General features: G+C 39.8%; 1 protein-coding gene across 7 annotated transcripts in view; it reads left to right on the plus strand.

Moving 5' to 3' along the window:
* Positions 1-21,888, plus strand: part of LIN9 (lin-9 DREAM MuvB core complex component) — an 80,361-nt gene that overhangs the window by 14,841 nt on the left and 43,632 nt on the right. For all 7 annotated transcript variants that reach the window (XM_063671732.1, XM_054449287.2, XM_054449371.2 and 4 more), the window contains 3 exons: positions 8,394-8,527; positions 9,726-9,851; positions 18,256-18,413. In XM_063671732.1, coding sequence (XP_063527802.1) covers positions 8,394-8,527; positions 9,726-9,851; positions 18,256-18,413 — 418 coding nt within the window. The remainder of the gene's footprint in view (positions 1-8,393; positions 8,528-9,725; positions 9,852-18,255; positions 18,414-21,888) is intronic.

The raw sequence follows: 21,888 nt of genomic DNA on the forward strand, positions 1-21,888 counted from the left end.
GTCTCCTTATTTATTTTTGGCATTTAAAAACTCATAGTGGGCTGGGCACGGTGGCTCATGACTATAATCACAGCACTTTGGGAAGCCAAGGTGAGTGCATCACTTGAGGCCAGGAGTTCGAGACCAGCCTGACCAATGTGGCGAAACCCTGTCTCTACTAAACATACAAAAAAACTAGCTAGCATGGTGGCACACGCCTGTAATCTGAGCTACTTGAGAGGCTGAGGCATGAGAATCATTTGAACCCATGAGACTGAGGTTGCAGTGAGCCGAGATCACACCAGCCACGCACTCCAGCCTGGGCAACAGAGCAAGACTCTCTCAAAAAAAAAGTAGACATGTAAAAATCAAAGGAATGAAAATTGGATAGGGAAATATTAACTTTAAGGGTAATGTAATTTGTCTTATTCAATTTATAACTTCTGATATAATCATTCCCTATTTCTCTTTCATTATTTTCCAAAGCCTTATAAAACAAGATTTTCTAGTATAATGGATGGTAGAGGTGATATTCTCAACCAAGAATTTAGCATTAGGTTTTTTTTTTTTTTTTTGAGACAGAGTTTTGCTCTTGTTGCCCAGGTGGAGTGCAGTGGTGTGATCTCAGCCTACTGCAATCTCCAGCTCTTTGGTTCAAGTGATTCTCCTGCCTTAGCCTCCCGAGTAGCTGGGATTACAGGCATGCGTCACCACGCCTGGCTAATTTTGTATTTTTAGTAGAGACGGGGTTTCTGCATGTTAGTCAGATCAATCTTGAACTCCCGACCGCAGGTGATCTGCCCACCTCGGCCTCCCAAAGTGCTGGGATTACAGGCGTGAGCCACTGCACCCAGCCAGGTTTTTTTTTTTTTTTTTTTTTTTTTTTGGACTGCATTGGCATGATCTTGGCTCACTGCAATCTCTGCCTCCCATACTGAAGTGATTCTTGTCCCTCAGCCTCCCAAGTAGCTGGGACTATAGGCACGCACCACCACACCTGGCTAATTTTTGTATTTTCAGTAGAGACAGGGTTTTGCCACGTTGGCCAGGCTGGTCTCAAACTCCTGACCTCAAGCGATCCACTCACCTCAGCCTCCTAAACTGCTGGGATTACAGGCGTGAGCCACCACACCTGACCCAAGGATTTAGCATTAAATAAATTAAAAGCATGACCAGCAATCTACCCTACCAATAAAAACTCTTAAATGACTTATGATAATTTTAAACAGGAAAATATGTTCATGTTCTGTAGAATGAACAAAAATGTATCTTGAACTTCAAAAAAAAAAGTTATCAAGGACAAGTGCACATAAGCATCTAATAATTTGATCTTGTAATCCCAGCACTTTGGGAGGCCAAGTAAGGCAGATCACTTGATGTCAAGAGTTTGAGAAGAGTCTGGCCAACATGGCAAAATGCGATCTCTACAGTAAATACAAAAATTACTTGGGCGTGGTGGCACACACCTGTAGTCCCAGCTACTTACGTGAACCTGGGAGGCAGAGGTTGCAGTGAGCCGAGATCACAGCTGTACACTCCAGCAAGGGTGACAGAACAAGAGTCTGTCTCAAAAAATAAATTAACTGAAATAAATTTAAAAATAATAATAGTTTGATCTTGTTGAAACTAAAATGCAGTGTGCATTTCTTGGCTAAGTTAGCTGTTGTATACAAGGTTGAATGAACAAGAAATAGTTAAATAACAATTTTGTTACCTAGAGTTTGGAATAGCTATGTTACTAGGATAATCTAGATGGTTCACAAACATACAGAAAACTGATCTTTATGACTGTGACACTGTCCTGTCGCAACTCTATCCACTGCCTTCCTTCCTGAGCACATCACTCCTTCTGGGACTATTTTACAGAGCCCTTTTTAGCAATACAGAGAATTCTGAGCAATACAGAACAAATATAATGTAGGATAAACATGATATGAGACTTCTTCAAATATGTGAAAAGTTTTTATATCCTCTGAGTTTTCTCTTTACTAGTTGTAGCATCGCTAGTTCTTTCCAACTTCATTTACCTGACATGGCTTGTTCCCTTACCCTCCTTAGTCATATATTCTAAATCTCTTGTATTTTGTCTGTATGTTTATTTAAAGAACACCACCCAGAGCTGAAAAATTATGAAAACTAACTTTTACTAATTACTTATGTGTTGAGTCCTGTTCTAAGCACTTCATAGGTATTACTTTGATTTAATCTTCAACAACTCCTATGAGATAGGTTACTGTTATATTATTTCCCATTTTGTAGATGAGAAAACAGACACAGATAAGTATCTTGCCCAAGAATTCAGAGCTAGGAAGTAAAGGCTAGTAACAGTCAGGCAGCCTGTCTCCAGCATCCTACTTTAAAAAGAAAAAAAAAACCAGCTTTGTTGAGATAGACTTTACATATACAAATCATATATTTAAAGCATTCAGTTTGGCTGAGCAATGGCTCATTTTGAGAGGCCAAGGTGGGAGGATCGCTTGAGCTCAGGAGTTTGAGACCAGCTTGGGCAACAGAGTGAGACCCTGTCTCTACAAAAAAATTTTCTTAAAAAATTAGCCAGGCATGGTGGTGGGCACCTGTGGTACCAGCTGTTTGGGAGGCCAAAGTAGGAGGATCACTTCAGCCCAGGAGATTGAGGCTGTAGTGAGCTATGATCAGACCACTGCAGTCCAGCCTGGGCAATAGAACAGAGACCCTGTCAGTTTTAATAATTTATATTTCTGGTCTGGTGCAGTGGTGCCCGCCTGTAGCACTTTGGGAGGCTAAGGCAGGTGGATGGCTTAAGCTCAGGAGTTCCAGACCAGCCTGGGCAACATGGCGAAACCCCGTCTCTACCAAAAATACAAAAATTAGCTGGGTGTGGTGCACACGCCTGTAGTCCCAGCTACTCAGGAGGCTGAGACAGGAGAATCACTTGAATCTGGGAGGTGGAAGGTGCAGTGAGCTGAAATTGCGCCACTACACTCCAGCCTGGGTGACAGAGTGAGACCCTGTCTCAATCAATCAATAACAGATTCCCTCTAACAATTTGAATCTGTTTTCCCATACCCAACAGGTGGGTCCTTAATATAGTTTTATATTCGATGAGCTGCTAATACCCTGTATACCCTATTTAAAAATCTGGGTCAATAATGTAGTAGAAAGAAATAACACTTTTTGTGATAAGAATATTATATAGTAATTTGGTTAGTTATGCTAAACATCTCACTTACAAAATTTTTTCTTTTTTCTTCTTTCTACATTTAAATTTTTCTCCTGAGAATGGTCACTGAGAGAAAACAAAGAAAAACAAAGTTATTTTTCTAAATGCAGTGTGATATCCTGAACAGAAAAAGGATGTTAGTGAAAAAACTGGTAAAATCCAAATAAAGCCTGTAGTTTAGTTAATAGTATTGCACTAGTTTTGACAAATATACCAAAGTTACTATCAGATATTAATGTTAGGGAAAGCTAGGTGAAGGGCATGTGGGAATATGTACTATCTTTGCAACTTGCCTGTAAATATACAACTTTTCCAAAATACAAAGTTTATAATAAAAATTTTAAAATTTTGACCCTAATTTACCATCCCAATATGTACTTCCCTCATACAGTGGTAGCCACTATAATTAGTTTGATTATCCTTTTGAGACCTTTTAAATATACTTTTAATGTATTCATAGAAAATATATAATATTGTTAAATGTATATATATTTTTTCTTTTTCTAAATGTATGTATTCTAAAAATTACATTTGTAGTATCATTTTCGTGGTATTGTGCCATGTGTCATTCTGTAATTTTTTCACTGTCTTTTTTTGAGATCTGGCCATGTTGACTGATTGAGATAGATAGATCGGATTCAGTGTTTCATTTCTTTTTACTGTTGAATAGTATTCAATTTTATATCATTATTTATAAATTCTCCCATTTGGGAGCATTTAAATTGTTTGTAAATTTTTACTTTGACAAATAATGCTGCAGTGAACATCCTGAGCATGTTTATATAAATTTGCAAGTTTTTTTCTAGGACAGATGCCTAAGATGTGGAATTGCTGGATCGTAGAATATGTACATTTAAAGTTTTTAAAGCAGTACCAAATACTCTCTGAATAAATTGAATTGGGACCATGCACAGTGGCTCACACCTGTAATAGCAGCACTTTGGGAGGCCGAGGTGGGCGGATCACCTGAGGTCAGGAGTTGAAGACCAGCCTGGCCAACATGACGAAACCCCATCTCTACTAAAAATAGAAAAATTAGCCAGGTGTGGTGGCACGTGCCTGTAGTCCCAGCCACTCGGGAGGCTGAGGCACGAGAATAGGTTGAACCTGGGAGGCGAAGGCTGCAGTGAGCTGCGATCGTGTCAGTACGCTGCAGCCTAGGTGACAGAGCAAGACACCGTGTTAAAAATTTTTTTTTAAAAAAGGAAAGAAATCGTACTGGTTTATATATATTAGAGTTCCTGTTTTCCAAATGCCTCCAACTCAGTACAGAACCAAGCATCTAGATTTTTGCTAATCTGATATATAGAAATAGCCTCAGCTGGGCGCGGTGGCTCACGCCTGTAATCCCAGCACTTTGGGAGGCCGAGGTAGGCGGATCACGAGGTCAGGAGATCAAGACCACCCTGGCTAACACGGTGAAACCCCGTCTCTATGAAAAATACAAAAAATTAGCCGGGCGTGGTGGCGGGCGCCTATAGTCCCAGCTACTTGGGAGGCTGAGACAGGAGAATGGCATAAACCTGGGAGGTGGAGCTTGCAGTGAGCCGAGATCGTGCCACTGCACTTCAGCCTGGGCAACAGAGCGAGACTCCATCTCAAAAAAAAGAAATAGCCTCTCACTTGTTTTAGTTGGCATTTTATATAAGAGCAAAGTTGAGACACTTTTCATATGTTTAAAAATGATTCCTTTCCTTTCCTGTAAACTGTTTATGCCTTTTTCCCATTTTTCTATTGGATTGTGGGTCATTTTGTTACTAGTTTATAAGAATTTTGTATATATTAAAAATATTGGCCCTTTGGATGTTTATAATGGCTGTAATTTTTTTCATGCCTATTGAAGATTTTTTTTTTTTTTTAGTATTTATTGATCATTCTTGGGTGTTTCTCGGAGAGGGGGATATGGGAGGGTCATAGGATAATAGTGGAGAGAAGGTCAGCAGATAAACACATGAACAAAGGTCTCTGGTTTTCCTAGGCAGAGGTCCCTGCGGCCTTCTGCAGTGTTTGTGTCCCTGGGTACTTGAGATTAGGGAGTGGTAATGACTCTTAAAGAGCATGCTGCCTTCAAGCATCTGTTTAACAAGGCACATCTTGCACCGCCCTTAATCCATTTAACCCTGAGTTGACACAGCACATGTTTCAGAGAGCACGGGGCTGGGGGAAAGGCCATAGATCAACAGCATCCCAAGGCAGAAGAATTTCTCCTAGTCAGAACAAAATGGAGTCTCCTATGCCCACCTCTTTCTACACAGACACAGCAACAATCTGATCTTCCTTTCCCCACACTTCCCCTCTTCTCTTCAACAAAACCGCCATCGTCCTCATGGCCCGCTCCCGATGGTCGCTGTCTCTTTGGAGCTGTTGGGTACACCTCCCAGACAGGGTGGCCGGGCAGAGGCGCTCCTCACCTCCCAGACAGGGTGGCCGGGCAGAGGCGCTCCTCGCTTCCCAGACGGGGTGGCGGCCGGGCAGAGGCGCTCCTCACCTCCCAGACGGGGTGGCCGCCAGAGGCGCTCCTCACTTCCCAAACGGGGTGGCCGGGCAGAGGCACTCCTCACATCCCAGACGGGGCGGCCGGGCAGAGGCGCTCCTCACATCCCAGACGATGGGCGGCCGGGTAGAGGCGCTCCTCACCTCCCAGACGGGGCGGCCGGGCAGAGGCGCTCCTCACCTCCCAGACGGGGCGGCCGGGCAGAGGCGCTCCTCACTTCCTCCGAGACGGGGTGGCAGCCGGGCAGAGGCGCTCCTCACCTCCCAGACGGGGCGGCCGGGCAGAGGCGTTCCTCACCTCCCAGATGGGGCGGCTGGGCAGAGGCGCTCCTCACTTCCCAGACGGGGCGGCCAGGCAGAGGCGCTCCTCACATCCCAGATGGGGCAGAATGGCTGTAATTTTTTTTAGAGTTTATAGTTTGTCTTTTGACTTTATTTCTGTATTTTTTAACATATGGGATTTTAAAATATTTTAAGGATCAAATGTAACTTTCTTACCTTTTAATGACTTCTTGAGTTTGTCATGCTCAGAAACACCTTTTCTACACTAAAATTTATCGTTTTAGAATTCTCTCATATTTCTTATTTCATTTTTTTGGTTTAAATCTTCAGTACATCTGGAATTTATTTTGCAGTAAGGGATGAAGTAAAATTGCAACCTAGCTTTTTTTTTCCCCCCCGGAGGACTACTTAGTTATCCTAGTAACATTTATTGGGTAATCCATCTTTTTAAACATTGATTTAAAATGCTGCCTTCATCAAAGCTAAATTCGTATAAGTATTTGGGATTACTTCTAGGCTTTCTATCTCTACGTCTAGCATATCTCTATATGTGCTAGTATCAAATTATTTTGGCTGGGCATGGCAGCTCATACCTGTAATCCTAGCTCTTTGGGAGGCTGAGGCAGGAAGATCGCTTGAGCCCAGGAGTTTGGGACCAACCTGGTAACATAGCGAGAGCCCGTCTCCACAAAAAATGCATGAATTAGCCCAGTGTGATGGCACATGCCTGCGGTCCCAGCTACTTGGGAGGTTCAGGTGGGAGGATGGCTTGAGCCCAGGAGGTCAAGGCTGTAGTGAGCAATGTTTGCACCACTGCACTTCAGCCTAAGTGGTGACAGAGAGACCCTGTCTCAAAAGAACAAACAAAACCAAAACACACACACACACACACACAAAATCGGTTTAACATGACTTTATACTGTGTTTTAATGCCTGGCAAGATATTATCACATATTCTTTTTTTAAGATTTTTTTCCTTTTCTTTTTTTTTTTGACACGGAGTCTCACTCTATCGCCCAGGCTGGAGTGCAGTAGTGCGATCTCTGCTCACTGCAACCTCCGCCTCCCAGGTTCAAGCTATTCTTCTGCCTCAGCCTCCCGAGTAGCTGGGACTACAGGCACAGCCACCACACCTGGCTAATTTTTGTATTTTTAGTAGAGATGGGGTTTCACTGTATTGGCCAGGCTGTCTGGAACTCCTGACCTTGTGATCCGCCCGTCTCGGTCTCCCAAAGTGCTGGGATTACAGGCGTGAGCCACTGCGCCCAGCCTAAGATTTTTTCCTAAATATTTTTGTGCATTTATTTTTCCATGTAGACTTTAGAATCAACTTGACTAGGAAAAAAAAATCCTATTGGCATTTTGACTGGGATAGGACTAATGTTATAAATTAATTTATGGGAAATGATATATATAGGTAACATTGAGACTACCTAAGAACTGATTGTAGTTCCACTTAGTTCTTAGTATTCCACAGTAGACTTAAACATTTTTTCCATATCAGTCTTGCATGTTTCTTAAGTATATTCCTACGTATTTAATATTTTTTTGTTTACGTCCATTTTTTCGCTGTTATAAACAGGATATAAATTCTTATGGCCTGTCCAGTTATTATTTACATACAGTGATTTTTTTGAATCGTGGTCTTTGTATATCAACTTTGTGTTTACCCAGTTCATTAAATTTTCTTACTGTTTTTAATTGTTACAGTTGATTTTCTTGAGTTTTCACCTACAAGGAAATGGTAATTTTATCTTCTTTCTAAATTTTATTCTTCTTACCTGATTGGCCAACTCCTTCAGAACAGTTTTGTGAAATAGCGGTGGTAGTTGAAATCTTTGTCATACTAGGTTAGTGGTGGTAGTTGAAATATTTGTCGTTCTCATCGTCTTTTAATATTACGATACTGGTTTTTGGGTTGGAGTGGGGAGAAATGTTTTATTAGGTTAAAAAGTATCCATCTAAGCTGGGTGCTGTGGCTCACACCTGTAATCCCAGCACTTTGGGAGGCTGAGGCAGGCGGATTACCTGAGGTCAGGAGTTCGAGACCAGCCTGGCCAACATGGTGAAACCCCATCTCTACTAAAAATACAAAAATTAGCTGGGTGTGGTGGCGTGCACCTGTAGTCCCAGCTCCTTGGGAGGCTGAGGCAGGAGAATAGCTTGAACCCAGGAGGCAGAGTTTGCAGTGAGCTGAGATTGTGCCACTGCATTCCAGCCTGAGCAACAGAGCAAGACTGCCAAAAAAAAAAAAAAAAAAGCAATAATCAAAAATAATCAGAGTGTTTAAAACAGCAACAAAATTCCATGTTGAATATCGGTGAATCTTTTTGAGTACTTAAACATAATTTACCTTTTGCAAATTTATTCAGGGTTATAAATGTTCATTTTTACTTAATGGAGCCATAAATTAATCTCTTTTTTTTTTATTGTATAGAAATTTACAGCAACAATGTCAACACCAGATAAGAAAGCTTCACAGAAGATTGGTTTTCGATTACGTAATCTGCTCAAGCTTCCTAAAGCACATAAATGGTGTATATACGAGTGGTTCTATTCAAATATAGATAAGTATGTATCATGGCTTATATTATGAATATTACTTGAATCAGAAATTTAAGTTTTTTGAAGGTTTTAAGCTACAACATTTTCTATGGGTCTACTTTGATCTTATTTTTCCCTGAGTTCATTTTTCTATTCCACATTCCAGTTGGATCTATTCTATTTGTCATAGTTTTCTTCCCTGTTATCTTTTTTGGGGAAGAAAACTGTACATTTTTGTGAAGAATTGATTAGAGTATAATTTCTGTGTTATAATTCTTAAAGACTATGGAGTAGAGATACCTTAAAACACCATTATTTGCAGTGAATGAGATTCATTTTATAATTGAGATGTTAAGTGCTGGTATAATCATAGAGAAACCATTACTAATGGTAAAAATGGCTTAAGATTTTTAGGAGGGTAGTCTTTCTAGTTTGGATATGGTACTTAAGCATGCTAGGTATACACATAGGCTTAAGTATGACGTAGTATGAGATTTGGCTAAAATACAATTATTCAACAATGGAATTTACTGAGGAAAAGTTCTTATTTATAATCCTTCCTCATATGCCAGTCATTGCTGCTTGCTCTGCTGGATATTTATATTTACTTCCCTTCTCTGTTTTCTATACCATTTGCCTACTCTGGAGCTTGTGAATCTCATGAATGTTCATATTTGAGCCCAAGGCATTTATGTATCATTGCCAAGACTGGTTCCTGGTTTCCCAGACTCATGAATAGAATTGTTTTCTTTTTGTCCGTAGGCTTAAGAGAGTTTTCAGGGTGTCTCAGTGTGATCTGAGTTCTTCTGGGATCCCCCAAGCTAATCTGACCCTCTGGAGTCCTCCAGTGTCCCAAGACTGGTTTAATTCCAAAGAGGACTCCTTGGTGATGGTATTCCTTTGGGACAAAGATACTTTGTAGCTAACTTGGTTTATCTTCACCTGATATAAGGCCAGGGCCAGGATAGCCTCCCAAAGGATATACCTGTATAAGAGATTGAACAAAAATCAGTGTCTCTTGGAATCACAACACAAGTAATATTTCCTGAGCAACTTTTACACGACATTAGATGTTTCACAAATGCCAAGGATTTAGTTTTAGCCCTTTGAATTTGTGCCATATATATATGGGGTAGAAGTGAAAGTTTAGCATTTTGTGATTTTATGTGTTTTAAGAAAGTAACACATTGTATGTAACCATTAAAATACTATTTCTGTTTTACAGACCGCTTTTTGAAGGTGATAATGACTTCTGTGTATGTCTAAAGGAATCTTTTCCTAATTTGAAAACAAGAAAGTTAACAAGAGTAGAATGGGGAAAAATTCGCCGGCTTATGGGAAAACCACGGAGGTAAAAATAATGTTTTTGTTTTTGTTTAAAATAAAATCAAGCCAAGAGCAGTGCATGTACTTATAATCCCAGTTACTTGGAAAGCTAAGATGGGGTATTTGCTTAAGGCCAGGGGTTCAGGGCTGTAGTATGCTGTGATTACACCTGTGAATAGTCACTGCACTCTAGCCTGGGCAACACAGTGAGACCGTTCCTCTAAAAAAGAATTAAAAAATAAAATCAATAAATAATAGTTGTTAGTATCATTACTACGCTGATTTTTTTAATCTTTAAAATGACTAGTACCAAAACATAACTTTTCAGAATAATTGATTATATGTTAAATATATCCTGTTAACCAACTTTAATGTAGGTGCTGTTTATACGTATGCATCTTATACTTAAATGCACAATTTCATTTTTGTTAGGATCACAGATTTTCAACATAATTTTTTAGTTTTACATTATCTGTGTCCCTCTGTGTTCCAAAAAATATTTAAGAATGTCCTAAAAAGTATTTAAGGATGCTGTAAAGTTCTGTGTACATTTTTGTTATCTTTTGTGAAATCCTTTATAATCTCAGGAGCCTTCCCAGAAGTGCCTATTTTACTTTATATAAAAGTAGAAAACAAATTAATCTATCTAATATGTTACTTCCTGAGAATTGCTCTTCATGTGAAATGATTTTTTCTTTTCCAGTGTTATCCTGGTAACACATTGGAAAACCTTATATTACTTTTGAGTGAAAATTGGAAATATATTAGAAGAAGAATTAGTTCATTAGTTCTCACATTATGTCTATCTGCCTGGTAAAAAGTATGTGCAAGACTTTTTCATTAAATGGTGGGAAAGTTCAAGGAAGGTCTGTAAATATAAAGTGATTTGGACAAATAGCAATGGAATTTAGATTTAATGATTTCTTTAGATGATGATGAAATACAGAGAGAACTTTTAATTAAACTGCCAATTTTTTTGTATTAAAAGATGACCTTGATGATGATGTTTTTAATATTTCTTATAACAAAATTAAAATTTGGTATGTTAGTGTGTTTCATACTCATAATTTATGGCCTTTGGTAATTACAGTAGCCATTTGGTGACTTTTTGCTATCATTTTGCGTGTTTGAGCAAATTGAGTTACACTATTTCTAATTATTGTCCATCAGAGTGGGATATTGGTCACTGTTTACTGTTTTGTCATAATTCTGTAGTTTGAGTGTCATATTTCTCATTAATTTATCTTCTGTTCTCTTACCATAACATTATTTAATCTTATAGTCCTTTAATTCATCAAGGTTAATTAATAGTTGAAGTATTTTTTCAATAAAATGTGTAGTTTTTCTTTCTTTGAGGAAGTCCAGGTATAATACAAATTATTGATACAATAAACCTTAAAATATCTTAATTTCAAAAATCAATTGGTGAAACTCCATCCAGTTGGAAGATAAAAAGGAAGAAACAAAGAAAGATAACTACCAGGAAGGAACTTAAGAGGAAATATGCAAGATACATATGAAGAAATGTTAAGACATACAGGATCTTGGAAAAGAAGACTCAACATCCTAAATTAGTCTATAAGTTAAAATCAGTCCCAATAAAAATATTAACAGGCCTTTTTTGTTGTTGTTGTTGAGACAGAGTCTTGTTCTGTCACCCAGGCTGGAGTGCAGTGGCGTGATCTCGGCTCACTGCAGCCTCCGCTTTCTGGGTTCAAGTGATTCTCCTGCCTCAGCCTCCTGAGTAGCTGGGATTATAGGTGCTCGCCACCACGCCCAGCTAATTTTTGTATTTTTAGTAGAGACAAGGTTTTGCCATGTTGGCCAGGCTGGTTTTGAACTCCTGACCTCAGGTGATCCACCCGCCTCAGCCTCCCAAAGTGCTAGGATTACAGGTGTGAGCCACTACACCTGGCCTCTTTTTTTAATTAGATGAGTTAATTCTAAAATTCACATTTAAGAGGGGAGAAATCAAGCAGGAAAATTCTGAAAAAGCAAAGTAATGAAGAGAGACTGCACTTTAAAGAGCACTTTAAAATAGATTATAAAGTGATCATAATTAAAGCAGAGTGGTAGTGGTGCATAAATAGAAAAATGAATGAAAAAGAAAAAATCCAGATACAGTCACAGATGTCTATGGGAGTTTAGTATAATAGTTGCAATGGTTGACTCTCAAGTACATGGTGAAGAAGAGGATGGATTGTTTGTTTAATGGAAACCGAGACTACTGTTTATTAGTCTATAGAAAAAAACAAGTTGTTCTCATGCCTTACAACTAGGAAATATTTGAAAAGGATTGAAGATTTAAATTTTTTTTAAATGAAAGAATAAAACCACAAGAGGAAAACATAGGAGAGTTTTACTTAATCTTGAACTGGAAAAGGCCTTTCTCTCTCTTTTTTTTTTTTTTTTTTTTTTTGTTCGAGATGGGAGTCTTGCTCTGTCACCCAGGCTGGCATATGGTTGTGCAATCTCGGCTCACTGCAACCTCTGCCTCCTAAGCTCCTACCTCAGCCTCCTGAGTAGAGTAGCTCGGACTACAGGCACCCGCCACCATGCCTGGGTAACTTTTGTATTTTTAGTAGAGACGGGGTTTCGCCATGTTGGTCAGGCTGGTCTCAAACATCTGACCTCAGGCAATCCGCCTGCCCTCGCCTCCCAGAGGGCTGGGATTATGGGTATGAGCTACCATGCCTGGCCTGGAAAAGCAGGCTTCAAACCTAGGAGCCATAAAAGAAAACATTAATAAATTTGACTATACAAAAATAAGAACATTTTACATGGCCAAAAACAAAAGCCCGTAAACAGAGTTGAAAGATAGTACAGAAATATCCATCACATCTTATTACAGAAAGCTAATTCCCTACTATATAAAGAACTATCAATAAGAAAATGTCAGGTAACGCATAATAAAAATGATTATAAATAGATGATTCAGGCTGGGTGTGGTGGCTCACACCTGTAATCCCAGCACTTTGGGAGGCTGAGGCAGGAGGATCGCTTGAGCTCAGGAACTCAAGACCAGCCTGGGCACCATGGTGAGACCCCATCTCCACCAAAAAAAAAAAAAAAAAAAAAAATCAAAAATTACCCAGGCATGGTGGCATCCACGTGTAGTCCCAGCTACTCAGGAGGCTGAGGTGGGAATATCGCTTGAGCTCTGGATGTTGAGGCTGCAGTGAGCCATGATCATGCCACTGCACTCAAGCCTGGGCAACAGAACAAGACCCTGCCTCAAAAATAAGTAAATAAAATAAACTTAGCCAGTTGGGTGATACATGACTGTGATCCTAGCTACTCACTAGGCCAAGGTGGGATGATCACTTGAACCCAGGACTTTGAGACTGCAGTGAGCTGTGATTGCCCCATTGCACTCCAGCCTGGGCAACAAAGGGAGACCCTGTCTGTTTAAAAGCAAGAACAACAACAGATAATTGATAGGAAAGGAAAAAGAAATGGCTCTTGTAAACATGAAAAAAATTCCATTTTACTCATAATGGGAAATGCAAAATCAAAGTATGCTGAGATACAGTTTTTTTGGGGTTTTTTTTTTTTTTTGAGACAGAGTCTCACTCTGTTGCCCAGGCTGGAGTGCAGTGGCACAATCTTGGCTCACTGCAACCTCTGCCTCCCAGGTTCAAGTGATTCTCCTGCCTCAGGCTCCTGAGTAGCTGGGATTACAGGCGCCTGCCACCACGCCTGGCTAATTTTTGTACTTTTAGTAGAGACGGGGTTTCACCCCGTTGGCCAGGCTGGTCTTGAACTCCTGACCTCAGGTGATCTGCCCTCCTCGGCCTCCCAAAGTGCTGGGATCACAGGCGTGAGCCACCGTGCCCGGCCGAGATACTGCTTTTAACTATCAGATGGGCAGAGTTCATAAAGGTTTTAATGTGTTAGGTTAGTAATGGCATAGTTAGTCAATCATACGTATTACTGGTGAGAGACTAATTTTATATAATCTCTGTGGAGGACAATTTGGTAATATCTATAAAATTTACAAATTTCCATTCCCTTGATGTAGCACTTTTAAGAATGTACAACACAGAGCTACTTGTACACAGATGAAATTACATGTACAAAGGTATTTATTGCAGTATTGTTTGTAGTAGCAAAAGATTGGCAACAGCCTAAAAGTCCATAAATGGGGGAATGATTATAGTATGGCACTCCATATAATAGAAAACCCTGAAACCATTTAACATAAAACAAAAACAGAAGATGGTTTCTATGTACTAATATGGAAATGATTGCTATGCTGTGTCAAGAAAAGAAATCAAAATATACAACAGTGCATATTGTAGCTATTTGAGAAAAATAGAGGAACATATGCATTTTTTTGATTGTATATGTCTAAGGTGTCAACAAAGGATCTGTAAGAAAAGTATAATGGCTGGGCGCCTGTGGCTAACACCTATAATCCCAGCACTTTGGGAGGCCAGGGCAGGTGAATCATGAGGTCAGGAGTTTGAGAGCAGCCTGGCCAATATGGTGAAACCCCATCTCTACTAAAAACACAAAAATTAGCCGGGCGTGGTGGCGCATACCTGTAGCTACTCAGGGGGCTGAGGCAGGAGAATTGCTTGAGCCTGGGTAGTGGAGGTTGCAGTGAATCGAGATCACACCACTGCACTCCAGCCTGGGCGACAGAGCGAGACTCCATCTCAAAAAAAAAAAAAAAAAAGTAAAAGAAAAAAAATTGTCAACTATAGGGAAATAGTATGGGTCCTGGGTTCTTATGTCAAGAAGACTTTTTTTGGTATATTTTGTAAATTGATATATAATAGTTGTACATATTTTGGGAGTAGATGTATATAGTGTGTAATGATCAAATCAGGGTAATTGGGATATCCATTACCTCAAACATTTTTCTTTGTGTTGGGAACATTATAATTTTTCTCCTCTAACTATGTGGAAATAGTCAATAAAAAACAAAGTAAAAGAAAAAAACAAAAAAAGAAATAGTCAATAAATTGTTAACTATAATTTTCCTACTATACTGTCAAATACTGGAACTTATTCCTTCTATCTCCCTGTATTTTTGTACCCCTTAGCTAACTTCTCTTCATCCTCCCCTCCCTTTTCCCTTCCCAGCCTCTGGTAACCACCGTTCTATTAATAATTTCTACCTCCATGAGATCCACATTTTTAGTTTCCATGTATGAATGAGAACATCTGATACTTGTTTTTCTGTGCCTGGCTTATTACACTTAGCATAATGACTTCCAGTATCATCTATGTTGCTGCAAATGACAGGATTTCATTATATTTTGTGGCTGAATAAGATTCCATTGTGCATATATACCATATTTTAAAATTCCATTCATCTGTTGATGGACGCTTAGGGTGATTCCATATCTTGGCTATTGTAAATAGTGCTACAATAAACATGGGAGTACAGATGTCTCTTTGATATACTGATTTCCTTTTTTTCAATATACACCTAACCATGGGATTGCTGGATTTTTAGTTTTTTGAGGAACCTCCATACTAATTTCCATAATGGTTATATACCAGGAAGATTTCTAAAAGATGTTGTTTACACCAGAAGCAAGTCTGGTTTTTTGGTTTATGTGTTTGTTTTTGAGACGGAGTCTCGCTCTGTTGCCATGCTGGAGTACAGTGGCGTGATTTCGGCTCACTGCAATCTCCGTCTCCCAGGTTCAAGCGATTCTCCTGCCTCAGCCTCCCAAGTAGCTGGGATTACAGGCACACACCGCCACGCCTAGCTAATTTTTGTGTTTTTGGTAGAGATGGGTTTCACCATATTGGCCAGGATGGTCTCAATCTCCTGACCTCATGATCCGCCCACCTCGGCCTCCCAAAGTGCTGGGATTACAGGTGTGAGCCACCGTGCCTGGCCACAAGTCTGTTTTTATGATACTACTTAGCTTACTAGTAACTCATTATCCTTTGCTTTATCTTCTCATATTCTTCCCATATATACTGCTTGAATCAATATTCAACAAGTTCAGAAATCATACAAAAAATTATTATTATCAGCTAAGATCTTTCTGTGTATTTCCAGTCCTTATTCATCATTGCTTACAACAATTCACTTTATACATTGCTGGTCTTTATATCCTTTTTTCTCATTGTTTTTATTTAGTTTTTGAGACAACTTAAATGACAATAGAGCTCATAATGTACCTTTGAAAGTGAAAGCCATAACATGGCATGAAAGTGATGTTTAAATACTTTGCTTCATCCTAGGATTTGAAAACGGAAGGAAGATAGGCTCTAGAAATAAGAGGGAATTCAGCATTTATACTTTTAAGGCAGAAAGTATGATTAAAAGTTTACATAGTAGGAAGTCTCATCTTTAACTGCTATATTGGTGTGTTTACTGGGTCACAGAGAAAATGTCATGTTCTTTTGGGTAGAATATTGAAATTGAACTTGGTCCCTATGAGATCTAGATTCCAGGCACAATTTCGTCAAAGGATGGTGAAAAAATTATTTTGCTTTGTAGGAAGGAATAACCTGCAAAATCTATAACTTGCAAGGTCCTGTTTTTTAAAAATTGAAAGGTAGTTTACTGTGAAAAGAAACAGTTCCTTTTTCTTTCCTTTCTTTTTTTTGAGACTGGGTCTTGCTTTGTTGCCCAGGCTGGAGTGGTGCCATCTCGGCTCACTACAACTTCTGTCCCCCAGGCTCAAACAATCCTCCCACTTCAGCCTCCCGAGTAGCTGGGACTACAGGCTTATTCCACCACACCCAGCTTTTTTTTTTTGTATTTTTGGCAGAAATGGGGTTTCACCATGTTGCCCAGGGTGGTCTCAAACTCCTGAGCTCAGGCAATCCATCCACCTCAGCCTCCAAAGTGCTGAGATTACAAGTATGAGCCACTGTGCCCAGCTCTTTTTTTTTCTTTTTTTTTTTTTTTTGGGGGGGGAACAGTCTCCCTCTGTTGTGCAGGCTGGAGTGCAGTGGTACAATCACAGCTTAGCTCATTGCAGCCTCAACTTCCTGGGCTCAAATGATCCTCTGGCCTCAGCCTCCCAGGTAGCTGGATGCACACCATTATGCCTAGCTAATTTTTTTATTTTTAGCAGAAACAAAGTCTCACTATGTTGCCCAGGCTGGTCTCAAACTCCTGAGCTCAAGCAATTCTTCCACCTCGGACTACAAAGTGCCAGGATTAAAACATGAGCCACCATGCTTGGCCAAAAAGAAACAACTCCCCCCCGACCCGAGACGGAGTCTCACTCTGTTGCCCAGGCTGGAGTGCAGTGGCATGATCTCGGCTCACTGCCAGCTCCACCTCCCGGGTTCACGCCAGTCTCCTACCTCAGCCTCCCGAGTACCTGGGACTACAGGCGCCTGCCGCCATGCCCGGCTAATTTTTTGTTTTTTGTTTGTTTGTTTTGTTTTTTGTTTTTTGTTTTTTAGTAGAGACGGGGTTTCACCGTGTTAGCCAGGATGGTCTGGATCTCCTGACCTCAGTATCTACCCGCCTCGGCCTCTCAAAGTGCTGGGATTACAGGCGTGAGCCACTGCGCCCGGCCTTTCTTTTCTTTTTTTTTTTTTTTTTGAGACGGAGTTTCACTCTGTCACCCAGGCTGGAGTGAAGTGGCTCAATCTTGGCTCACTGTAGCCTCTGCCCTCTGGGTTCAAGCGATTCCCCTGCCTCAGCCTCCTGAGTAGCTGGGATTATAGGTGCCTGCCACCATGCCTGTCTAATTTTTGCATTTTTAGTAGAGACAGGGTTTTGCCATGTTGGCCAGGTTAGTCTCGAACTCCTGACCTCAGGTGATCCACCCGCCTTGGCCTCCCATACTGCTAGGATTACAGGCATGAGCCACCACGCCCAGCCAGAAACAATCTAAGAACCTATTTTTGAATACGGTGTACTTAATGAGAAGAAAAAAAGGAGTGGTGAGATGGATAGACTTTAAGGTTTTTTTTGTTTTTGTTTTTGTTTTTGTTTTTTTTGAGATGGAGTCTCACTCTTGTCGCCCAGGCTGGAGTGCAGTGGCGCAATAGCGGCTCACTGCAACCTCCGCCTCCCGGATTCAAGCAATTCTCCTGCCTCAAGCCCCCTGAGTAGCTGGGATTACAGGCGCCTGCCACCACGCCCGGCTAATTTTTGTACTTTTAGTAGAGAGGGGGTTTCGCTATGTTGGCCAGGCTGGTCTCAAACTCCTGACCTCAATTGATCTGCCCGCCTCGGCCTCCCAGAGTGCTGGGATAACAGGTGTGAGCCACCGCGTCCGGCTGATTTTAAGTTTTTAATCTCAGCACTTGAGTCCAGGAGGTGGAGCCCAGAATCGCTTGAGCTGGAGATAGAGGTTGCAGTGAGCCAAGATTGTGCCACTGCACTCCAGCCTGGGTGACAGAGCCAGACTCTATCTCAAAAAAAGAAAAAAAAAAGATTTTAAGTTTTTATATGGGGTAGTTATCATTCGTATGTTTTTTATAATTTATCCTAGATGTTCTTCTGCATTTTTTGAGGAAGAGAGATCAGCATTAAAACAGAAACGGCAGAAAATAAGGCTCTTACAACAAAGGAAAGTTGCAGATGTTTCACAGTTCAAAGATCTCCCAGATGAAATTCCTTTGCCTCTGGTTATTGGAACGAAAGTTACAGGTAAGTGAAAACAAGTTAATTACTCTTTTGACTTGTAATTTTTAATCAAGGTAATCTTTTTTGTTTCTTTGGTTCTTATTTTATTTCATTTTTAATTACCAAGAAATATTTACAATAGACATCGTTAACCCTCACCCTATCCCTATCCCTCAACTCTCTCTGTGCCTGGTTGATGCTCAGGGATGGAGTAGGGGTTCTGTAGTGCACATCACTTGATCTTTTTTTTCCTTAGTTACTTTGATTTTTCACTAGAATGTGTTTACACGTACACATGGGACAAAATTCTGATGGTGTAAATAACCCGTACGGGACAAAATTCTGATGGTGTAAATAACCCGGATAATCTCTATTCGAGAAATGACTTTTAAATTTAGAAAGCTTAAACTATAGCTCTGTGCAGTTTACTATAGAAGTTACTCTTTCTTCATGCATGAAATCGATTTTTTAAAGTAATTGGGAAAAAGTGTATTCGTTCAAAGTAACATCTACTACAACATAAACTAAAGCCAACTGCCACAAAGATGAAATTTAATAATCTATTGGAGTAAGTATAGCTATGTATTATTTTAAAGTTTTTTATTTTTTTTTTCTTTTTGAGACTGAGTCTCCCTCTGTCACCTAGGCTGGAGTGCACCTAGGCTGGATCTTGGCTCAGCTCACTGTGGCCTCGACCTCCCGGGCTCAAGCAATCCTCCTGCCTCAGTCTCCCAAAGTGTGGGATTACAGGCATGAATCACCACAACTGGCCGTAAATTTTTTTTATTTTAAATTATTCTATATTTTCCTTCTACATTATTTGTTTTCCTTTCCTAACTAGCCTTGTCTGGTTAGTTCACAAATACCATTGTTCTCGTGGACTTTGGGTCTAGAAATAGTCCATTTCTAATGATTGAATAAAACTAAATTATTCACTAGTCTGCTTAACATTTTATAGGGGTGTAAATTTTGTCCATTTTATAGATGTGATTCTGTGTACTCAGGGAGAGAAAGTGCAAAATCTCAGGTTTAAGTTAATCCTTAATTACTTGGTGAAGGCAAATTACAATATATGTAATACAAGAAATAAGGTGTTAGGTGGATAGAATAGTAATTGTACTGAGTAATTGTAATTGTACTTCAACCATTGAAAAATGGTTGGAGTAATTCGAGAATAGTTTTTGGAGGGAAGGGAACCTGGAGTTACATATTTATATCATTTTTCCTGGCTCTAGAAGTGGTACTTGTTTCCATTATATTGTAAAAATGATTAAGAGGAAAGGTAGAAAATAGAGAAGAGACTGGATCATGCATATGAAATGCAAGCACAGTTTATCTAGGAGAGACTAGATTTGGTAATAAATGAGTGTATATTGACAACTCACTGTGTAATCAACAGATTATAGATGATATGATCTCTGTCTTAACAAAACTAGTCTGGAAGTAGAGATGGAAATGGGATGAGATGGGTAGACAGCGTATTTGAAAAATGTTTAGTTGTAAAAACTCCATATAAATAACTACAGCAATAAAGTCTAGTATAAGTACTAATGCTGACATACTGATTTATGCCAGAGAAATGCTGACATGAAGAGTGACTCTCAGACTCATTAGGAAATCCTTAGAAATTCATTGTTTTAGAATTTTAAGAACTGGTGATATTATTTGACAAGACTGAAAATCTTAGGTAGTGTTTTTATATAAGTACTCTTGTTACAGTGGAGAATAGGTTAGACAGGCTATAGCAAAATGTGAGAAAACTACTAGAGCTGTTTTGTGTGTTGTGTTTTTTATTTTTGTTTTTGTTTTTTGAGACAAAGTCTTGCTCTGTTGCCCAGGCTGGAGTGCAGTGGTGTGATCTCGGCTCACTACAACCTTCACCTCCAGGGTTCAAGCAATTCTCCTGCCTCAGCTTCCTGAGTAACGGGGATTACCGGCACCCGCCACCATGCCTGGCTAATTTTTGTAATTTTTTTTAGTAGAGATGAGATTTCACGAAGTTGGCCAGACTGGTTGGTCTCAAACTCCCAACCTCAAGTGATCTTCTGTCCACCTCAGCCTCCCAAAGTGTTGGGATTACAGGCGTGAGCCACTGCACCCAGCCTAGAGCTATTTTTTCTTTTTTTTTCTTTTTTTCTTTTTTTTGAGATGGAGTCTTGCTCTGTCGCCAGGCTGGAGTGCAGTGGCTCAATCTCGGCTCACTGCAACCTCCACCTCCCAGGTTCAAGCGATTTTCCTGCCTCAGCCTCCCGAGTAGCTGGGACTGCAGGTGCGCGCCACCACACCCGACATATTTTGTATTTTTAGTAGAGACAAGGTTTCACCATATTGGTCATGCCGGTCTCGAACTCCTGACCTCATAATCTGCCCGCCTCGGCCTCCCAAAGTGCTGGGATTACAGGTGTGAGCCACCGCACCCAGCCTAGCCTAGAGCTTTTTTAAAGCAATGTTTTACATTTTCTCTTTGGGCTAGTGCAGGGGTCAGCAAACCTATGGCCTATAGGCCAAATCTAGGCTGCCACCTATTTATGCATAGTTTGTGAGCTAAGAATACTTTTTATATTTGTAAGTGGTTGAAAAAAATCAAAAGAATAATGATATGTTGTGACTTATGGAAATTGTATCAAGTTCACAGGGCCTCCTTAAGGAGTAAACATGTTCTAAATAAGTTCATAACTGAAACAGACCAGCCCCTACAAAACATAAAAGCAAGTGTGACGAGATCAAAAAGATCTGCCAGTAATCTTTTTTGTCTACAAGAAAAAAATTCAATACCCTGTGTAGCATACAATAAAAAATTGCTGTACTTGTGGGAAAAAAAGACTATTCCATAGTCAATAAAAAAGCCATCAATAGAGATAGACTCTGAGATGACTCAGATGTTGGGATTAGCAGACAGTGACTTCAAAATAGCTATCATAAGACATGTTCATGAACTTAAATGTAAATATAAATATAATGAACAGAGGAAATCTGAGTGAATAAATGGACATTTTTTCAGATAAAGAAAATGAATTTAGAACTGAAAAGTATAATATTGAAAAGAAAAACTTCTGAATGAGCTTAAAAGCAAATTGGAAACACTAAAGAATGGGTCGGTGAACTTGAGAATGTATCAGTAGAAATTATCCAAGTATGAAAACAGGTAGGAAAAAAATGAAAAAAAATAAATAGACCCTCAGATCCCTCTGAGACAATATTAAGCAAGATAACATATGTGTAATTGTAGTCCCCGTAAAGACAGGAGAGAGGCATTGGCACATAAAAAATATTAGACAAAAGCTGAAATTTTTCCAAAAGTGTAGATCTAAGGTACTCTGAACCCCAAGCAGGATACCCACATATACACAAAACCCATCATTAGACGCAACACAGAAAATCTTCAGAGAAACTCTTAAAAGCAGTCACAGAAAAACAGCATATTATGTAAGAGGAGCACTGATATGGATGGCAGCCAACTTCATATCAGAAAAAATGCTAGAAGTAATGCCAAAAAAGT

The sequence above is a fragment of the Pongo pygmaeus genome, chromosome 1 (genome assembly GCF_028885625.2).
Source record: "Pongo pygmaeus isolate AG05252 chromosome 1, NHGRI_mPonPyg2-v2.0_pri, whole genome shotgun sequence".
Taxonomy (NCBI): Eukaryota; Metazoa; Chordata; class Mammalia; order Primates; family Hominidae; genus Pongo; species Pongo pygmaeus.